We start from the raw sequence: 17,875 nt of genomic DNA on the forward strand, positions 1-17,875 counted from the left end.
CTGTGGGCCATGGGGCCACATACAGCCAGCTAGATCATTTTATTTGGCCCACCATGGGTATAGCCACAGGTGGGCCCAAGTGGACCGTCACCCACCCAATTAGACTCCAGGCCCATCCAAATCAGAGCCTGAGAGGTGGTGGCTCTGCCTGCACCCAGAGGGAGGGAAGCAGCAAGAGGCTCTGCTAGCCCCGAGCAGAGGATGCTGAAAGAGGGAGAGTGGTGGCTCTTCCCACCATCCGGAGTAAGGGCCGGAGGAGGAGGCAGCTCCTTGATCACATCGGGATCCCTCCAGGATGGCCCTGGTGGACAGCGCCTGGGGTTATTGAGCAGGGGCTGTGCATCCCAGGTGGCGGGGACTGGGGCAGAGGTGGTGTCCAGGAGCATGGGCTTGTCCACATTCCTGGAGATTGTGGCGCTTAACATGGGCGGGCAGGTGTTTCTGCTGGTGGGCTCTTCTGCACCCTGAAAAAAGGTCAGCCAGTGAAAGATGTGTGTTTAACCTGGGGCTTTGGGGGTGGGGGGTTGTAGATAAAGGTTGTTCTATAAGGGGCTTGTATTGGGATGGCTGCCCCACTCCAAAGTAAAAGGGATTAAGAGCAGTTGAAGGAGGCTGGTGAGGTTGTTGGCGCCAGGTGTGGCTGGCTTAATCAGTCCACAGCTGGTCTGGATAAAAGGGCTATGGGGCCAGGAGACAGAGGAGTCTCACCCTAGCCCTGGAGTGGGAAGGGGTAGCTACCTGGGAGCAAGGTATTGAAGCTGAGCAGTGCTGGGGAAAAGGGCAAGAGGAGCTGGGGAGCTCCAGACTGGTAAACCCCTAGGCTGCAGACTTTGGTGAAGGCCTACAAAGGTACTGGGGCTACAGAGGTACACCCTGGGAATAGGCAGAGGCAGCTAGTCCTAACCCCTTGCAGTCCACACCAGTGAGCGGGGGGCTAGATGATGACTGGCAGTTGCCGTTGAGGCAAGGTGGGTTTAGAGGGTTGGGGCTCCCCTGGGAGGGGAGACCCAGAGAGTGGGGGTACTGCAGGGCAAAACCCTGAGGTAAAGGGCACTGGGGTCCAGGAGGGACACCGAGGGGCTTAGACAGGTGAGACACCAGCCAGCAGAGGGTGCTCTGGAGCTGGAGTGAGCTAATTCCCAGATGACCAGCAGGAGGCGCTGCACCGGTGAGTCATCACTCTGTTCTTAAATTTAAGAACATTTCTTTTACATGGTTAATACACAGATAATTGTATGCTAACATGCTGTACTGTAGCAAACTTTTTTAAGCTATGCAATATGTCGTCTCTACCAAAAAAAAAAGTATGACCTGCCAAAAGGTTTCAGTGGATTCTGCAGCCCTTAGAATTGCCCATCCCTGCTATATCCCGTTCCTTTGTAAGAGGCTCAGAAGTCCAAGCACCCAAACAGAGAACTCTTACCTTTTAAGACCCATGCATAAAACCCTTTATTAGCATTATTCAACCAACAGAGAGTGCGGACAGACCACATTCACCCACCCTGAGGCCCCAAGGCAGATTACTTTGGCCATAAATAGTAATACCCCATTTACTTTTTCTCTCTCAACTCTCCCGGAGGGGATGTTGTTTGGTAATTTTGGACCAGTTTGGTTTGTTTAACATTAGTGGTTTACAAGAACTAATGGTATTAGAAAAGTTATCATTTCAAAGCAATGAATGCTGGGGCGTGGGGTGCGAGATTGGGGTTGGAGGTGTCTGTAATCAGTGACAGCAAGAGTTTGTTAATACAACCCAGACATTGCAGAACTGTGCAAGTACATGAGAGCCAGAAAGTTAAACAGATTAGTCTCTTTGCATTCAAAGCCAACTTAAGTAGGGAAAATCTGCTTTAAAAAAACATTTAACCTAAAGGTATCCCCACCCACACTTTAAGGATTTAAAGGGGAAGGGAAATAACTAAGTTTTCTTAAATACACGCAGGAATGGAATTATATTTTTTTAAGAGTCCCTGCAAACTAGTTTCTTCCTTTTTAATGGATGTACATTTCAAACCTGCCATCTGCAACCATATCCAGATGTTTTATCTTCTCTATGATACTCTTAATCATGTAACAATATATTAGATAATGCTGCATCGTACCTTAATGCTCAGATGCATGGCTAGTGCCGAAGGCAAGGAAACACTTGTTGCAACTATTTATATATTCAGATTGTTTAAAAAAACCAAAAACAACCAATGCACAATCCCAGGCACATGCAGGTCCATTCTCTGTTGTCTCTCTGGGCAGGCAGTGTATTTAAAAATCCTGGATTTTTGTAAATTCCACTGGAATGACTGCTGGAAATGGCCAGGTAGTATGGAATGGAGAGGGGGGAAATAGTAAGCGTGACATGCATGGATGTTCACCAGAGACTGAAGAGGCAGGTCCATTTCTCCCCGGACAGTGTTGGGAGCAGTGCTTTAAAATGCAGAAATTCAGGAATATGACCTAGTCAATCAGGCGGACTTTTCTAACTTTGCCAACTCTGCTGAGCTATGTATTATGGGCACAGTACGCAGACTATTTCTATAGAGCCTTACAAATAGATTGGATAGACAGCCGTAGGAGACACGGCTCCCTCTCTCTAGGTTCAAAGCACTTTCTGCTATTGTAACCCCCTTAGGGTGTGTCTACACTGCAGTTAGACACCTGCAGCTGGCCAGTGCCAGCTGACTCAGGCTCCCAGGGCTTGGGCTAAATGGCTGTTTAACTGAGGTGCCAACTTATGGGATCAGGCTGAAGCCTGGGCTTTAGGACCCTGTGAGATTGGAGGTCCCAGAGCTCGCCAGCCACAATTATACAGCCCCTTAGAGCCTGAGTCAGCTGGCACAGGCCAGACGTGGGCATCTAATTACAGTGTAGACATGCCCCTAGGGTTTAGAGAGCATGTCCCGTGAGGCAGAGGAAGCACTGGCTGTTCCAGGGAAGGGCTGGAAAGAGGGAGCACGACAGGGCTGCGGGTGTCTCTGTAGCTCCAGCTCTCCTGAGAGGAACAAACCGGAGCTGGACCCAGCATCACTGCCGCCCAGAGCTGTATGGGGCTGAGTACTGGGGCTTGTGACCTTGCCTTGGGAATAAGGAGAGAGGCTGTAGCTAGCTACGTGGGGAGGTTGTCGCTCTGGATGGGTTTGCAGAGAACTGCAGAAGAGGGCACCAGAGGGGTTTGTTGGGGAAAGTTTACTGGTGCTGAAGATGACCAGGAGCACCCAAGGTTCACTGCCAGACTGGAACTCTGCCCAGGACTCCCGAACTCTTGGTCTAGATGCATTGGTCAGTGTCTGTCCCTGCATACTGGGGTACCATTGAGCCCGTAGGTCCATGTGTTGCATGTAACTCTGTTTTACTGCTCCCCCTATCTTCTCCCCCTGTTTTTCTCCATTCATCCCCCTGAAAACAAATATTTCCCTTTCCTAAATTGCGTGCTATGCAGGGGAGAGGGGTGCACTTTTTTCTCCCTCCTCCCCCTTCCTCCCCCCCACTGCAGGGGGTTTGGAGAAGGCGTGACAACTGCACACTTTTTTTTTTTTTTTTAAATAAAAATCCAGACACGAGTGTTTCTGAATTAGGCCTGCCTTCTGGCTGGGAGCACAAGGCAAACTTCACACTTTGCTGTGTCAATAATAAGGCTTGAAACGCCTGGCAGATCCCTACTGGCTGGAGAATTAAACCTACTAGCCAGAAAAGCAATTAAGGACAGGTTTGAAGTGAGGGCAAAAGGCACCAGTGGGGTCCAGGAGCAATGTCCTGGTAAAAGCCTAGTCCCCCAGCTACTGGTATTTCTACCATGATGCTGTCCCTGCACCCTGTTTAGGGCTTCCATCTTTCATGTCAATCTCTGGCTAGCAGGTGTTTCATACGCTTGAAGTTCAAGCACCTTCTTGCTGCTGGAAGGGAAGAGTTTTTTCTGTATCATTTCCCCAGTCCAGAGATTCCTGGTTAGTGTGCGGACAGGTGTCAACTACTCTACTCCTCTATTGCCTTTTTTTTTTTTTTTTTTTTTTGGGGGGGGGGGGCGGCAGGCAACTCCTGGTGAATAATTTGAGCTTACGCACATCTGCCACTTTCCCAAGCAGCAGCACCAGAAGGAAAATGACGTGATTTTCCATAACTTCTCTGCTGCTCACAGGGTTCTGACTACAAGCAGTGAAAGTGACCAGTCTTGTTAATTTAATTCCCCTTCCATATGATCAATCTCTGCCTGTCTGCAGACCGAGGAAGAGAACACGATATTGATTCACGTTCGGAAGGTTATCTTTACAACGTGATGATATGATGGCGATGGCGTAACTTAAAAAAAAAAAAAAACTTTGTTCCATAGGCTTCCATACGTTAGGCAATGCGGAGCACTTTAGAAAATCCCGCCCTAAATGTCTGCTCATCCACAGGAGCACTGCTGAGCCAGGTATTCGGCACATGAAGCCCAGGGGATTCTTTGTTGAGTCACACGACTCCATATCTTTGCCAGATCCCAGCCTGCTTGTACTTTTATAAAGCTCAGTTCACAGAAATGTATTAATTATTCTAGATTTACACACTGCGCTGTGAGTAAAAAGACGACAAAATATAGTCCTAACAACATCTACATAAAGGACCATTCTCCTTACCTCCATCCTTTAGCTTTGGCAGCTCTACCTCTTTCAGCTCAAAGTCACTTGTTTTGGGGAAGCCCTCAAAATGCTTTCTCAGTGTCCAGGACTTGGCTCTCACCATCCTGTACCACCTGCATGAGAAGACAGCACAATCAAAATCAAAACCTGGAATACAAATGGCTGCATGGCCATTCTGACACACACACACACCCCCCGCTGCAAGATTAGATATTGTCAGGCACCCATGCCTGAGCATCTCCATCTCTGTGCTTAACAATTTCAGGCTAAGCACTGGCCCCAAAAACATGGTAAGAGTTTGACAAGTCTTTTATACTTGCACTTACCAAGATTGTTTTTGCGGGGGGGGGGGGGGTTGGGTTTGTTTGTTTGTTTTGTTTTTTTAGTACTTTTCCCTGCCTCAGTGAAGGATGCCCGAGAGCTGTCTTAGTTACTCCAGGGACCTTTCTAGTCCTAGAGCAGCCCAGGAACAGGAGGGCATAAAGGCGGCTTAAAGTCCTCTCAGCCCCCACTACACTGGGCTGAGAATTCTTTGCCACAGTTCTTAAAGACACAGCACAGAATCTCATCCATATATTCTAAAAGAAATCTAAAAAGGTGGCTGCCTGATTGGTTCTAAATCCTCAAAGGATTTTTCCTTATACCAGTTAAAACTACAAATTCAGCCTGGTTAAATGGACAGTGCTGAAAACCAATTGTTACCAGTTTTAGCCAAAGTTCAAATCACAGCTGCAAAGGCAAATAAAGCCTCTGTACATTTTTAACACTGATACCATGGCTAACCCTTCCCCACGCTTCTGCCAATAGGTGGTACAAAACAGATTGATACACTTGATAAACGCAGATTTTAATAACCAAATGTTTCAGACAATGACATTAGAGTTTCTCAAGTTTTAGAAATACAGCACATTAAACTGAGAACACCCTTAAGCAGTGTTTTCCTAAGACAATCCAAGGGAACTTTCCCAGGTAAATCTTACACGTGTTTATATACAGATGCACAGCCTCTTTTATACCCTTAAAAAATTGGACGTATCCTCCCCTCAACAGAAGAAAAGGAGAAAAGTGGATACTTAGAGTAAAGATTTGAACTCTCTTCAGCTCCTGCTGGTAAGGAACCAGGTGGTGTGGTCTGCTGGCTGCTTTTTGTCAACAGGCTCAGCAGATCAGAGCAAAAGCCCAGTCAGAGACTGGAATAGCCAACCTCGGGATATCGAGGTTTCTTCTCTGCAAGGTGATCAGTCTCACAGATTCTGGAACCTCCACCTTTCCTTGAGTGGGAAGCTAACGGCAAAGATCTCTGCTTTTATCCACAATGGATATGAATTTCCCTTGCTCCGCCCCTACAGTGCCTATCTTCAAACCATGAGCAAATCAGGTTCACCAGTGATTTGACTCAGTCCAATCGAGTGTCAATTAGTTCATTTGTAGAAAAAGCCCCAATTCAGCAAACATTAACTCCTAAAAGGGTCCCCCATGACTAAGCAATTCTAAATACACAAAACATTCGCAGGTCACCCTGACTGCTGATCCAGGAGTCCTCCAAAAAACACATTGCCTTTCAGACAAAAGACACTGTTTTGGGGGCAGCTAGCAAGAGTGTTTGCTGGTCACAAGTCCAAAGGAGATATCATCTCACTAGCTTTAATGGAAAGTCCAATACAAAAATCCAAAAATTAAAAAAGAATTAAAACCGGTTACTCAATGCATCCAACCATTAGCAAAACAAAAATGGGTCCAAACCTATGACACACACGACTATTACCACTTTATCGTTCTTATTCTCAAAGCAGGCCTATGTTTTAATCTTGTTTTGCAGACAAAGCAATTTCAGCAACTTTTCTATTTTAGAACTCGGTTCTGTTTTCACAAATTTTATTTTTAACCTATATCTTTTGGTCAATTTACTTTAAAGACCATCATAAGGAGAGAAGAAAAAAAAAAACCCAACAACCCTATTTATCTTTAAACACATTTTTGTTTCCTGGGGCCCATGGGTAAAGTTTTCAAAAGCACCAAAATGATTTAGGAGCTGAAGTAAATTTCAGTGAGACTTAGGTTCTTGAGGCTTGGATCCTCAAAGGTATTTAGGGGCCTAACTCCCATTGATTTCATGGAAATTAGGTGCCTAAATAACTGAGGATTTGGGTGTTTATTCCTTTTGAAAATGGGGCTTAAGCTTATAAAGTCATTTAGGCTCTTTGGAAATTTTGACCATATATACCTATATAGGCCTGTTAGTTCTAACAATAGTCTTTGATTATCCAACTAGTACTGCCACTCTCCTTTAGCAAAAAGAAAAGGAGTACTTGTGGCACCTTAGAAACTAACCAATTTATTTGAGCATAAGCTTTCGTGAGCTACAGCTCACTTCATCGGATGCATACTGTGGAAAATACAGAAGAACTTTTTGTACTCCTTTAGCAGTCAACAAGTTGTTAAATATTAATAAGCTTTGGCACTTCACCACATTGTAGTGAATTGCGTGGTGTGAGAGGGACTCTGAATAGACTTCACTATCTTGGGCTTTACTGAGGGGCCCAATCACTCTTTCCTGTTACAATAACCACACCCACCAAATTCAAAGTCTATGCAGGATTTAACAAGGTGAGCGAATCAGCACAAAGCACCAGGCCTAACTACAAACAAGCCAAGACAGCAGTATTAGGGAGTGGTGGTTTTGCAGTTAAATGCTTTGCACTGATTTCAGATACTAAAAGACACGTGTGGGGTTTGTGGTAGGCCAATGGAGAACATACAAAAGGTGTACATTGTTGGATCATATTAAAGAAGTTCTGTATTAAAATCACAAATGAGTTTGATTCCCCAGAGTTTAAATTCCAGGGTATTACTAATTAAGAGGTCTCTTGGTTTTTGGTACTGTTTCTCTCCCTCTGTGTGAAACTTGCAAGCTGCTAATTGCGTTAGTACATTCTAAGACCAAGTCTGTTCTCAAAGCAATTCACACAGAGAGAGACTCAAAGCAATACTCTGTAACAAAAGAAACAGCACTCGGACTCCCCACCCTTTTGTTGTATTAACAATTGTGATTAAAATAGAGATAGAAGATGTATGTGGATGGATGCTTGGTGTGGATAATAACTGAATGATCAGGGAGGTGCCAGCCTAAGAATCCAGTGTCCATCAGCTGAAGAAGGCGTCAAGTGGAAATAACCAGAGGACCCCCCCGGAGGGCAGACTGGAATCCACCCAACAGCCTCAAGAATGGGAGAACCAAAGAACAAGATAACATCTGGCAGCACAGAGCCGTCAGGAATGTGCCATCTGCTGATGAAGCAATTCCCATAGACTGGCATAGGAAGAAATTCCTATAAAAATGGACTCTGGAAAGTGAGAACTTTGGGGTCTGATTCTGCAAACCAACTTCCAGGAGCATCAGATGAGCATCTGACAAGGCCCTGCTCCCTCCTCACGTCCAGGCCACCTGGCCAGTGGCTTGGCATGAGCAACTCTAAGGCTGGTAACTATGATAACAACCTTGCAGAACCTGTGTGTGTGTGTGAATGAATGTGTGAATAAATATGAAATTGAATGGAATGTTATAGCTATAACTAACTGCTTACTATGATTCTTTCTTTATTCACAATAAATGTGTTATTTTGCCTTTTTCCCTTTATTGGTATAACATTACTTTGGCCCACTTAAAAAGGAACTCTGCCACAATCCCTGGCATTCAGCAATGGTACATGTTACACGAGTGCATTAACTGATTTCACAAATAACCAGCAATTCTCATCTACCCACTGTGTCAAAGGTTAGAAGCAAGCTCCTTACATGCAGTAAAGAGGATAAACCTATATGATACCATGAATACCCTTCACTGTCTGTCTGCACCTGCTTTAGACACCTAAATCCCAGCAAGAACATTACACCTTTCGCTTCAGGTTCTGTCTTTCCCACACAGCCCCTATGCATGTAAGGTTATTAACAGAGCCATCTTAAAAACCGCCTCCCATAATCAATTATTGCATGATCAGGATTAGAGGAAAAGCCAGATGGTATTGTTATCTGTGGCCATGGGCACTCTGAACACAAATAAAAGAGCAGGAACTGACTCGCCACTCTGGTATACATGTGATCTGCAAATACAAAGTGACAGCCCTCACAGCTGCACCAAAATGTCTTTAAGAATTATTGTACAAGTAGAACCTAAGGAAACGAGAGTCACTTCACCTGGTGACTTTTAAAAATCCAGTCAGCATGAAAACATCATTGGCCAAACTTTGTCCTGACTTACCCCCCTGCATTTCACACAAATCATGTTTCATATAGCTCACAATCCTAGAGATCATTTGCTGTGTCAATTTATTTTAAAAACACTTCAGCTCATCTATGAGCTGATTCATTAAGAGTGTCTGTAACTCTGTGTCCAGATTATTATGTCCACTTCAGACTGGGAATGAAGCCACTCAGTCACAGATGCATTTGAAGCTCTTGGTTTTGCCTGAGGTTCACAGAATACTGAATATGACATGCTGCCTTATACTGGTTTATTGTTAAACTAAAGGAGTTCTCTTTAAATATGTAGAATAATTAGAATTCTCTACTGAATAGCTCTATAGATATTTCTGTAAGACCGCACAACAGAGATGCGATTAGCAAAAGTACATTTAATGGCTATTAAGGCTGGACATACCCCATCCACCAAAAATCTTATAAGAACGGAAATCAGAAGGGGAAAGACTTGTACATTCCTTTCCACATACATATTGCCTGCAGTGCTGTGGATAACGTATTCCAACACTCCATAAGGTTTTTGCTTCCATATCCAACAGATACCCAAAAGCAATGCGTGTCCTGCTTTCCTCTAAATCACACTGTATAAAGCCAAGTTTTAAATGATCGAGTTTGCTTTTATGTCAATTGTAGAAACAGATCAGCACATTTGACTGTCCCACATTCAGGCATTTGGGACGTTATTCTGCCTTAACGTAGCTGAGATGATTTGCGGTTTCGTGGCAGAGTGCAACTTTTGTTTCATTCCTTTGTCAGTTAGTATTGTTTCTCCCTGGATTCTTTATTTACTGTAAATTTTGAGTCGGACTCTGGTTTGGTTTTGCTGCCAGTCTCAGTTCATTTGGCCGTACTGCTGTGTGTGTTAGACCAAGGTCAGTTTTCTTCATATTCTCTCTGAAAAGGCTTAGAGGCTTTCCGACATGCATGACTGAAATGAAAATGTTTATTCCTGAGCACAATATATCCACTGTGCAATAGCTCAGTGGAGGTTTTGTGTTGTGGGCAGACACCCAGACTTAAAAAAACTAGAGAAATTATTCAGGGAAACAATATCTTACCCTGTTACCTCTCTTCCTTACCTGGTCTACGCAGTTGTTTGACACTCTAACAATAACAACAGTACTTAACATTTCTGAAGCACCTGTCAATGAAACAACCTGAAGAACTTTATAAATACTAGGCTGTACAGGTTATAGTCTGGAGGTGACATCAGGGGACTGGACAGCATCAGACATTATGGGATCTACTCCTGGCTCTGCCAATGATTCGATAAGTGATCTTGGTTATGTCACTTAAGGATTGATATTTTTGAGCAACTGCAGATCCCATTGACACCTATCTGCATTTCATATCCCTCATTGGCAATATGGGGATAATAATGCTTTCCTACCTTCATAAAGCACTTTCAGGTCCATGTGGGGAAATGTGCGCTATAAGTGCCAAGCCTGAATAATGAAATTATTTGCAGGACAAATTCCTGACCCTGCATCATGAAATCAGAATTGCTAAACTGTCATGACAATGACACTGCATTCTCAGTTCCTTCAGCACTGTTATCACAAACTGATAGGATATCACAGTGCAGAAATGCAAAGTCATCATGTGTCAGTGCTGCACTACAACCGAACGTCATGATGCTGCAAGGTCAAAATTCAATACTCTCCCTGCCTTACAGCGTAGACTCACAGGATGGAGGGCAAGACCAGTGAGAACCTGAGAAAACTGAGAACCTCCCATGGATTTTGGAAAGGTGAGCAACTCTACAGTACTAAAAAGCCCATTAAAATCTATAATGTCTGGACCTATACAAAACTAAATTGTAAGACCGTGGATATCTTATAGCCCAGAATATTTCAGGAGATTGGTGATTGACAGGCTAGCCAATAGTTTTCAATCTGAGGGTCGTGACCTCCAGGGGTCACCAATAGGTTTCAGAGGGCTTTACCAGATCTCTTTAAATTACACTTCTAGCCTTTTTGGTCATGGAGAAAACTGCAAAACCATAAGCCAAGAGTCAACTGCTTTAGAATGGGAATGATACCCTGGCTAAAATCCACAGCCAGCCAGAAACAATAGCTCTAAGAGGTATGAACTGCTCCATAAGTCACATTCAAGGCCCGGTGGACTCTAGTTCTGCAGCACGGAATGTGGCATTTTTCCAACAAGCCACAGAATTCTCCATTTTGCTGCACCCAGGAGCCTGCCACTTTGCTGCTTCTCCCTGTCCTAATGGGACCTGTATGCAGATGCCTCTTACTCAAAAGGGAAAGGAATTGCATTACAGTTTACATGCCCCTGCTCTGTTCCAGGCAGCAGGGCAGTTGTGACCACCCTCCCTTCGATGCCAGATGAAGATATAAGATAACTAAACTACAGCTTAGGGCACTGCTCTTTGCTATTTTGGAAATGGGGGCCACTTTGGCAAGAAACCCTCAATGTGAGAGCCACATCAATCCAACACAGATGGTTGAACACTCTGAGTTCTTGGTTGATTGATATGGTAATATCTGTAATATTACCATAATTGGTAATATTGCTTGGGGGGGTGCAGGAGAGGATATGGGGGGCTGGCTCTGGGAGGGGGCTCAGGGCTAGAGCAGGGGCTTGGGGTGCAGGGAGGGGTGCAAGCTCTGGGAGGGAGTTTGGGTGCAGGAGGGGACTCCAGGCTGGGGCAGAGTGTTTAGATGCAGGAGGGGGAACAGGGTGCAGGAGGAGGTACTGGGGGCTGGCTCTGGGAAGGGGCTCAGGGCTGGGGCAGGGATTTGGGGTGCAGCAGGGGTTATGGGGGACTGACCCAGGACGCTGCAGGTTGGGTGGTGGAAGAGCTATTCAGAACCTGCCCACTGAAGGGGGTAGCACTTACTTTGGGCAGCCCTGGCCTCACGCCGCTCCTGGAAGGGGCCAACGCACCCCTGTGGCCTCTGTGGGGGCACATGACTCTGCACACTGCCCCTCTCTGCAGGCATTGCCCCCGCAACTCCCATTGGCCACAGTTCCCCGTTTCCAGCCAGTGGGAGCTGCGGGGGCAATGCCTGCAGAGAGGGGCAGTGCACGGAGACCTCTGCTTCCCCACTTATCCCCCAGGGCCACGGGGGCGAGCTGGCCGCTTCCGGGAGCAGCGTGAGGCCAGGGCAGGCAGGGAGCCTGCCTTAGCTGCAGCCTCACTGCCGCTGGAGAGCGCGATCGACAGGGAGCTGCACTTAGAGTCCACGGGAGCCGCAACTGGCTCACGGGCCTTGCAGTGAAGAACACTGGCCTCGCAATGTTAGGGGCCTCTAAAGAAAAAACTGACAATTTTATCAAAATCGGTTGGTAAATAAAGGAGATCTGGGAAAAAAAGATTTTTTACTTTTACTTTACTTACGCAATTAGTTCAAAGAATTTGTCTAAAATTTGTCATGAAGTCATCGTTACAGAGAAGGGTGCTGAAAATGAGGATTATTTTTCTATTTTTAAAACTTTGCCTTTCTACATATGCAAATATAAAGCTTTCGGGTTTATATATTCAATGTCCTTTCTGTGAAAATAATAAATTGATTTTTTTTTTAATGGTACAGGGCCTCTTATGCTTGACATAGTTTAAGGCCTCCGAATATCATCATCCAGCCCTGCCTCCCTTTCTTACCATTTTCCCCTTCTTTATGGATCTGCCACTTGCAGACTGACTTTCCTCTCTTGGGGACCAGACCCAAGCATGCTTTGCTTCTCAGCTACTGTGATATTTCAAAGGCGTTTTCACAGCAGCCAGCAAAGGATTCTGAGGTTTGCTTATGACTATGGCTACGTTTTAGTCACGGGTATTTTCAGTAAAAGTCATGGGCAGTAAACAAAAATTGACAGCCCGTGACCTGTCCAAGACTTTTACTATACACCTGTGACTAAAACTTGGGGGGTTGGGGGATGGCCCAGGGGGTGCTGCGGGTGCTCAGGGGGGTGGGGAGGTGCCCGGGGGGATGGGTGGGGGGGCACAACGGGTGGAGGGTTGGCGGGGCTGGGGCAGGCTCCCTACCCAGCTGCTCCTGAGCTCCCCGTGCTTCCTCCACTCCACCCCAAGCCCCGGCTCTGCAGCTCCCATTGCCTGGGAACCGTGGCCAATGGGAGCTGCGGGGACGGTGCCTGTCAGGCCGGCAGAGGCAGCACGTGAAGCTAGGAGCTGAGGGAGGGGAGCCCCCCAGATAAGCACTGACCTGCACCCCAATCCCCAGCCCTGAGCCCCCACTCCACTCCCAAACTCCTGCCGCTGGGAGGCAGCGGCCCGAGGATGCCCCAGCCGGTGCACCTGGCCCAGGGGCTGCCCAAGCTGTTCAGGCAGCCCCAGGGCCAGGCACACCAGCCGCTGCAGAAGTCAAGGAGGTCACGTGACAAACATGGAGCCTTACTTATGACCATCAAAAGGAGGGAACACTGAGGCATGTGGAGAGGAAGCAATCAGCTTTATGTAAGCAGGGTCATAGGCCCGCTATTGTGGGGAACTTTCCTGTCTTATACACTACCCCAGTGAAATGGGCGAGCGAACGGATCTGAATCCTCACTCTCCCTTCCTTTACCCAGAGGCCTGACTGCCCTTGAGGGCTCCCCTTCCACCCTCCTGTGTGGCAGAGGCCTGGTAACCCCAACAAGGCTGGGCCCAGGACTTCTGGGGGGGCTCGACCCCCAACCTTGTTGTGGTCACCTAGGGCAGTGTCCCCACTCCAGGGTGCTCTCTCTGCACTGGATGCTTCCCTGACCCACTGATCATTACATACAGTTCAAGGCAAATACAATTTATTAAACAGCAGTCAATTTTTTTAAAAAACAGGAAAGGTTATAGGAAAACACATAACCACCACCAGCATCTCTGTAAGAGCAGTTCACAGTCTGTTCCTCACAAGTCCCAGGCCTCCTTCTCAGGCCCTGGCTGTGCTGTAGGGATGCTGCGGGTCGGACACTTGCTCTGGTGGTGGCCACACGCCCTCACCTCTAGGTGGCAGGATCCTTCTTCCCAGCGCTGACCCCACCCTGTCGGGATTACGATCCCCCTCCAAGTCTGGTCTGCAAGGCCTCTCGGCTGGGGGTGTCTCCCTTCGCTGGTCCTGCTGCCCAGGGTCCCCCTCGCTCTCCTTGGCTGCTCACCGCACCCGCCTCCGGACAGCTCCAGCTCCACTCTGTCTCAGCGCTGCTGCTACTCTGGCCCCACTGGCTCTGGTTGCTGCAGTTCTCCTCCCGGCACAGGTCTGCTCTCCGGGCTGCTTCTGTGGCTCTGCTCCCAGCCCTGGGCTGCTTCTCTGGCTTTTGTTGCCACAGCTCTGCTCCCAGCACGGATCTGCTCCCTGGGCTGCCTCTCTGGTTGGCACGGCTCTGCTCCCCAGCTCAGTTTGGGCCCCGGCTCTCTCCTTAGCTGGGCCCCACTCTGTCTGACCCAGGCACTTCCAGCTCACAGGGAGGACGGGACCGCCCTGGCCTCTTGACTCTGTCATTAGCCTGCCTGCCCTGTCAATCAGGCTGACCTGGAGCATTGGCCTCTCCCCATTCCTCCCAGGGACTGTCAGTCTCAGGGTCCTGATTTCCCATTGACCCTTCCCCTTTCTTTTGTTACTGGGAGCTAGCCAACCAAAACACCCCCAATGAGTTTTAGTAAGGGGCTAACAGAACCCTTACATTCACTAAAGAAACCCATTAAATTCCTTGAGCAACAATGCATGGGTTGACAAAATTAGAAGCTTGTTTTATTAAATGGCAATGCTGTAATCATGAAAACCCTGCATGCATCAGACTTGGGTTTGCAGTCAATACTAAAAGCTCCCAAGTCTCATATAATTGTGGAAACAATAATTACGTTGTCTCTCTTAACTGTTAATGTAATGTTGGGATCTGCCCGTCAAGGCAAAGCAGTTCCCCTCTCCCATGATATAGTCAACTGATGAATTCACAATATGGCTTCCAGTGGTCAGTAGCAGCTGTTCAGGAGAGCAACAATTTCTCACCACAAGTGGGTAAAACTAGAGATGTCTTCTGCCCAACATGTAACATGAGTTCAATATAGATAGGAAGGATGCATACATGAGGACTCCCTGTATTGCTGTCCATTCAGGGCATGCTACAGGGTGGAGGTGGGAAATCTTTGAAACTTTCCACCAATCAATTCTTGCAGCCAGGTTGGATTGGCATTGCTGTGTTGCTATTTGCACTGATGGTGCCCAAGCTACCACAGAAAAAGACAGTGAACAGAATCCAGTCTATTGCACCCCAACCCATTTGGGCACATTGTTCAACTCCCTGGGAAGCTTCAGCAGCTCACAGGATTCCAGTGGAGCTGAAAAGGGGACTTGATGAGGCTGTAAAAGTTCTGGGTTTTTTAATTCATGCCTCTTGGCTATTTTTTGTGAGGAAATGAGCACTCAATACTAGCAGCTCTGAGGGTGATTGGCTTTCAAATAACAAAGATCTGAACTGGGTGTCTGAGCACAGAGAATGCATAAGGATTTTCCTGGCTGAATGCAGCTCTGCCGTTGCTAAATAGGTCACAGACCAGTGCTGGCTTGCTCAGAGTACTTCTCTCCAGGGACTGGACAGAAGATGGGTTCTCCATCTCAGGGTTGCAACTACCCTACCTATATTATTAAGTGGGAGGGGGATCCCAGCTACACAGACAAAGGCCCCATATTTATTCTGGTGTGAAAAATGAGGTCCCCACTGTGGAAAAGGTTGAGAACAGTCGGACAGACTATCATGCATTCCTAGTGTTGCTACACAGTATATAAAAATTTCAGGACAAAGGTTCAGCATACATAAAATTATGAAGAAAGAATACAACATATTTCAGAACATTAACTATGATCCCAATAACTATGTCAGATTTTGCTTCCACTAAGGTCATTAGCAAAACTCCCACTGATTGACACAGAGCAGAATCCGACTTTTACATTGTTAACACAGATTATTAGGAAGCTGTGGTTCTATCTTGCCTACCATCTCTGAAGTAGTTTTATACAAATACAGATTCTTAAGAGGCTGATATCAAAGCATTTTTCAAAATTTTAAAATAAATTTTACTTGCCTGTTTATCCCAGTCTGTAGGAACCTTGAAAAACTTTCCACCTGGTTTAATTACTGGCATTTCCCCACTTCCAATCCACTTAATTTAAGGCCAGGTTTTCAAGAGTCCAACTCCCATTCAGGCACCAAAATAAAAGGCCACATTTTCATAGGCAGCACCCAGTGTGCTGAGTGCTTGTGGAAAAATCTTACCTTAGGGTACACTGAATCCCCCCTGCGCCGTGGCAGCGAATCTCAGAGCCCAGGTCAACTAATTTGGGCTCGTAGGACTTGCACTATAGAAGCTGAAAATAGCAGTGTAGACATTCCTGCTCTAGCTGGAGCCCAGGCCCAGAGATCCACCCTCCTCACCAGGTCTCAGAATCTGGGTGGGCATGTCTACACTGCTTGTTACTACAGGTCCCACTCAGGAGTTCTGGGCTGGGATAACACATGATTGATTTTTTTTTTTTTTTCAAAAAATTTACCTGCCAGATTCAAGAAACATTCTCAAGTTAAAGCCTAATTTCAAACAAACAAACCACAATTTTCATAAATAGTGTGAGACTAATAAACTCTTACATTCATAAAACATTTTTTAAAACTTTTAAAACTGTTTTCTTTATACCAGTATAAACCCAGAGTAATTCCATAAACTTTAATATAGTGACATTAGTGAAATTAAGGTCAGAATTTGGCTTTTACAGCGTTTCTCACCACTCATGTTTCTTTCCCGCCTTAAGCTCCGGCTAGACAACAAAAATATACTGAGCTTCCCTTTTTTATAGTCAGTTTCACTCTCTGGTTCCCCTGCACTAGTCTGGTGTTGCAGTGTTTGGCTTACAAACACTGCCGGGGACTATCTAAATTAAGTTTTTCACTGCAATTTATAATTTAAGGAAACATTTCTAGTACTCTTAGATTTCTGGAAAATGCTGTTTATTACAAAAACCTAAACTTTAGCTTACTCTGAGCAGCCATTTCTCTATCAGAATTAGTTTGAGATAAGACACAGAATTGGATCGACTTTCCAAATGTGTAAGAGCCTAGATAATGATGCCTTTTAATTATCATCAACTCAGTCCCAGTTACTACTGTTCATTCCTATTACCCATTACTAACCTGTGCAACAGTTAATGGATGCAGCTTCTTTGGACACTGAAGTTAGACTGCTCTGTTCTGCTTTCCCGCTCTTCTGGCTCCAGGAAGTAGGGTTCATGCCACTATAATTATCTGTACTTCCTCTGATGCCACCTGCTGTGTCTTTGTATCACTACAACTAATAGCTCTCTAACAGCGCTGCAGAAAGGCTGAGTTCCTAGACTGAATGCTTTCTTAAAGGACTTTTATATTCTCCTGACTTCTGTCTCCCTTTTCAAATGGAAAATTATTCCTGCACCTAGAACACATCTGAGATGCTATCCACTTGCTTGTACTACAGAGAAAAACCTGTTAACAACAGCACTGCTGGGTTTGGGTATTGGAGAGACTGAATGAGAGGGTGATATGGGGATGGGGAAGACAGCTAAGGAGGTGGTAAACAAGAAAATGAGGAGGGAATGAAGGAAGGGAACAGTGATTTGCACCTGGCACTCTTTGGCTCACGCATATAACTTCAGGTTGCAGAAGGCAAGTAATAACAAAAAAACAGAGGTTTGTCCTCTCCCGCTATAGAAAGTTATTAAACTAGTTCACTGTATTTCCTCCTACACGGAGTTTCAATTGCTCCAGTGTTCTGGATCATCACTGCAGGAGAGTGGGGTGGGGGGAGAGAAAACCTTTTGTAGTGGTAAACACCCATTTTTTCATGCTGTGTGTGTATAAAAAGATCTTCTATACTTTCCACAGTATGCATTCGATGAAGTGAGCTGTAGCTCACGAAAGCTTATGCTCAAATAAATTGGTTAGTCTCTCAAGGTGCCACAAGTCCTCCTTTTCTTTTTGCGAATATTGTACTGTGACTCCCAGTGCACTCACCCCCAGAAACAAAACAA

General features: G+C 46.0%; 1 protein-coding gene across 1 annotated transcript in view; it reads right to left on the bottom strand.

The window, feature by feature from the left end:
• The window catches only part of PTGR1 (prostaglandin reductase 1), a 29,431-nt gene extending 12,307 nt beyond the window's left edge, over positions 1-17,124 (bottom strand). Inside the window, exons 1-2 of the mRNA XM_074952113.1 lie at positions 17,004-17,124; positions 4,608-4,723 (exon numbers count right to left, since the gene is read on the bottom strand). Of these exons, the coding sequence (XP_074808214.1) occupies positions 4,608-4,713 (106 nt within the window). The 5' untranslated portion in view covers positions 4,714-4,723; positions 17,004-17,124. The remainder of the gene's footprint in view (positions 1-4,607; positions 4,724-17,003) is intronic.
• Between the last annotated feature and the right edge of the window lie 751 nt (positions 17,125-17,875).

Source organism: Natator depressus, chromosome 5, assembly GCF_965152275.1.
Source record: "Natator depressus isolate rNatDep1 chromosome 5, rNatDep2.hap1, whole genome shotgun sequence".
Classification (NCBI taxonomy): domain Eukaryota; kingdom Metazoa; phylum Chordata; order Testudines; family Cheloniidae; genus Natator; species Natator depressus.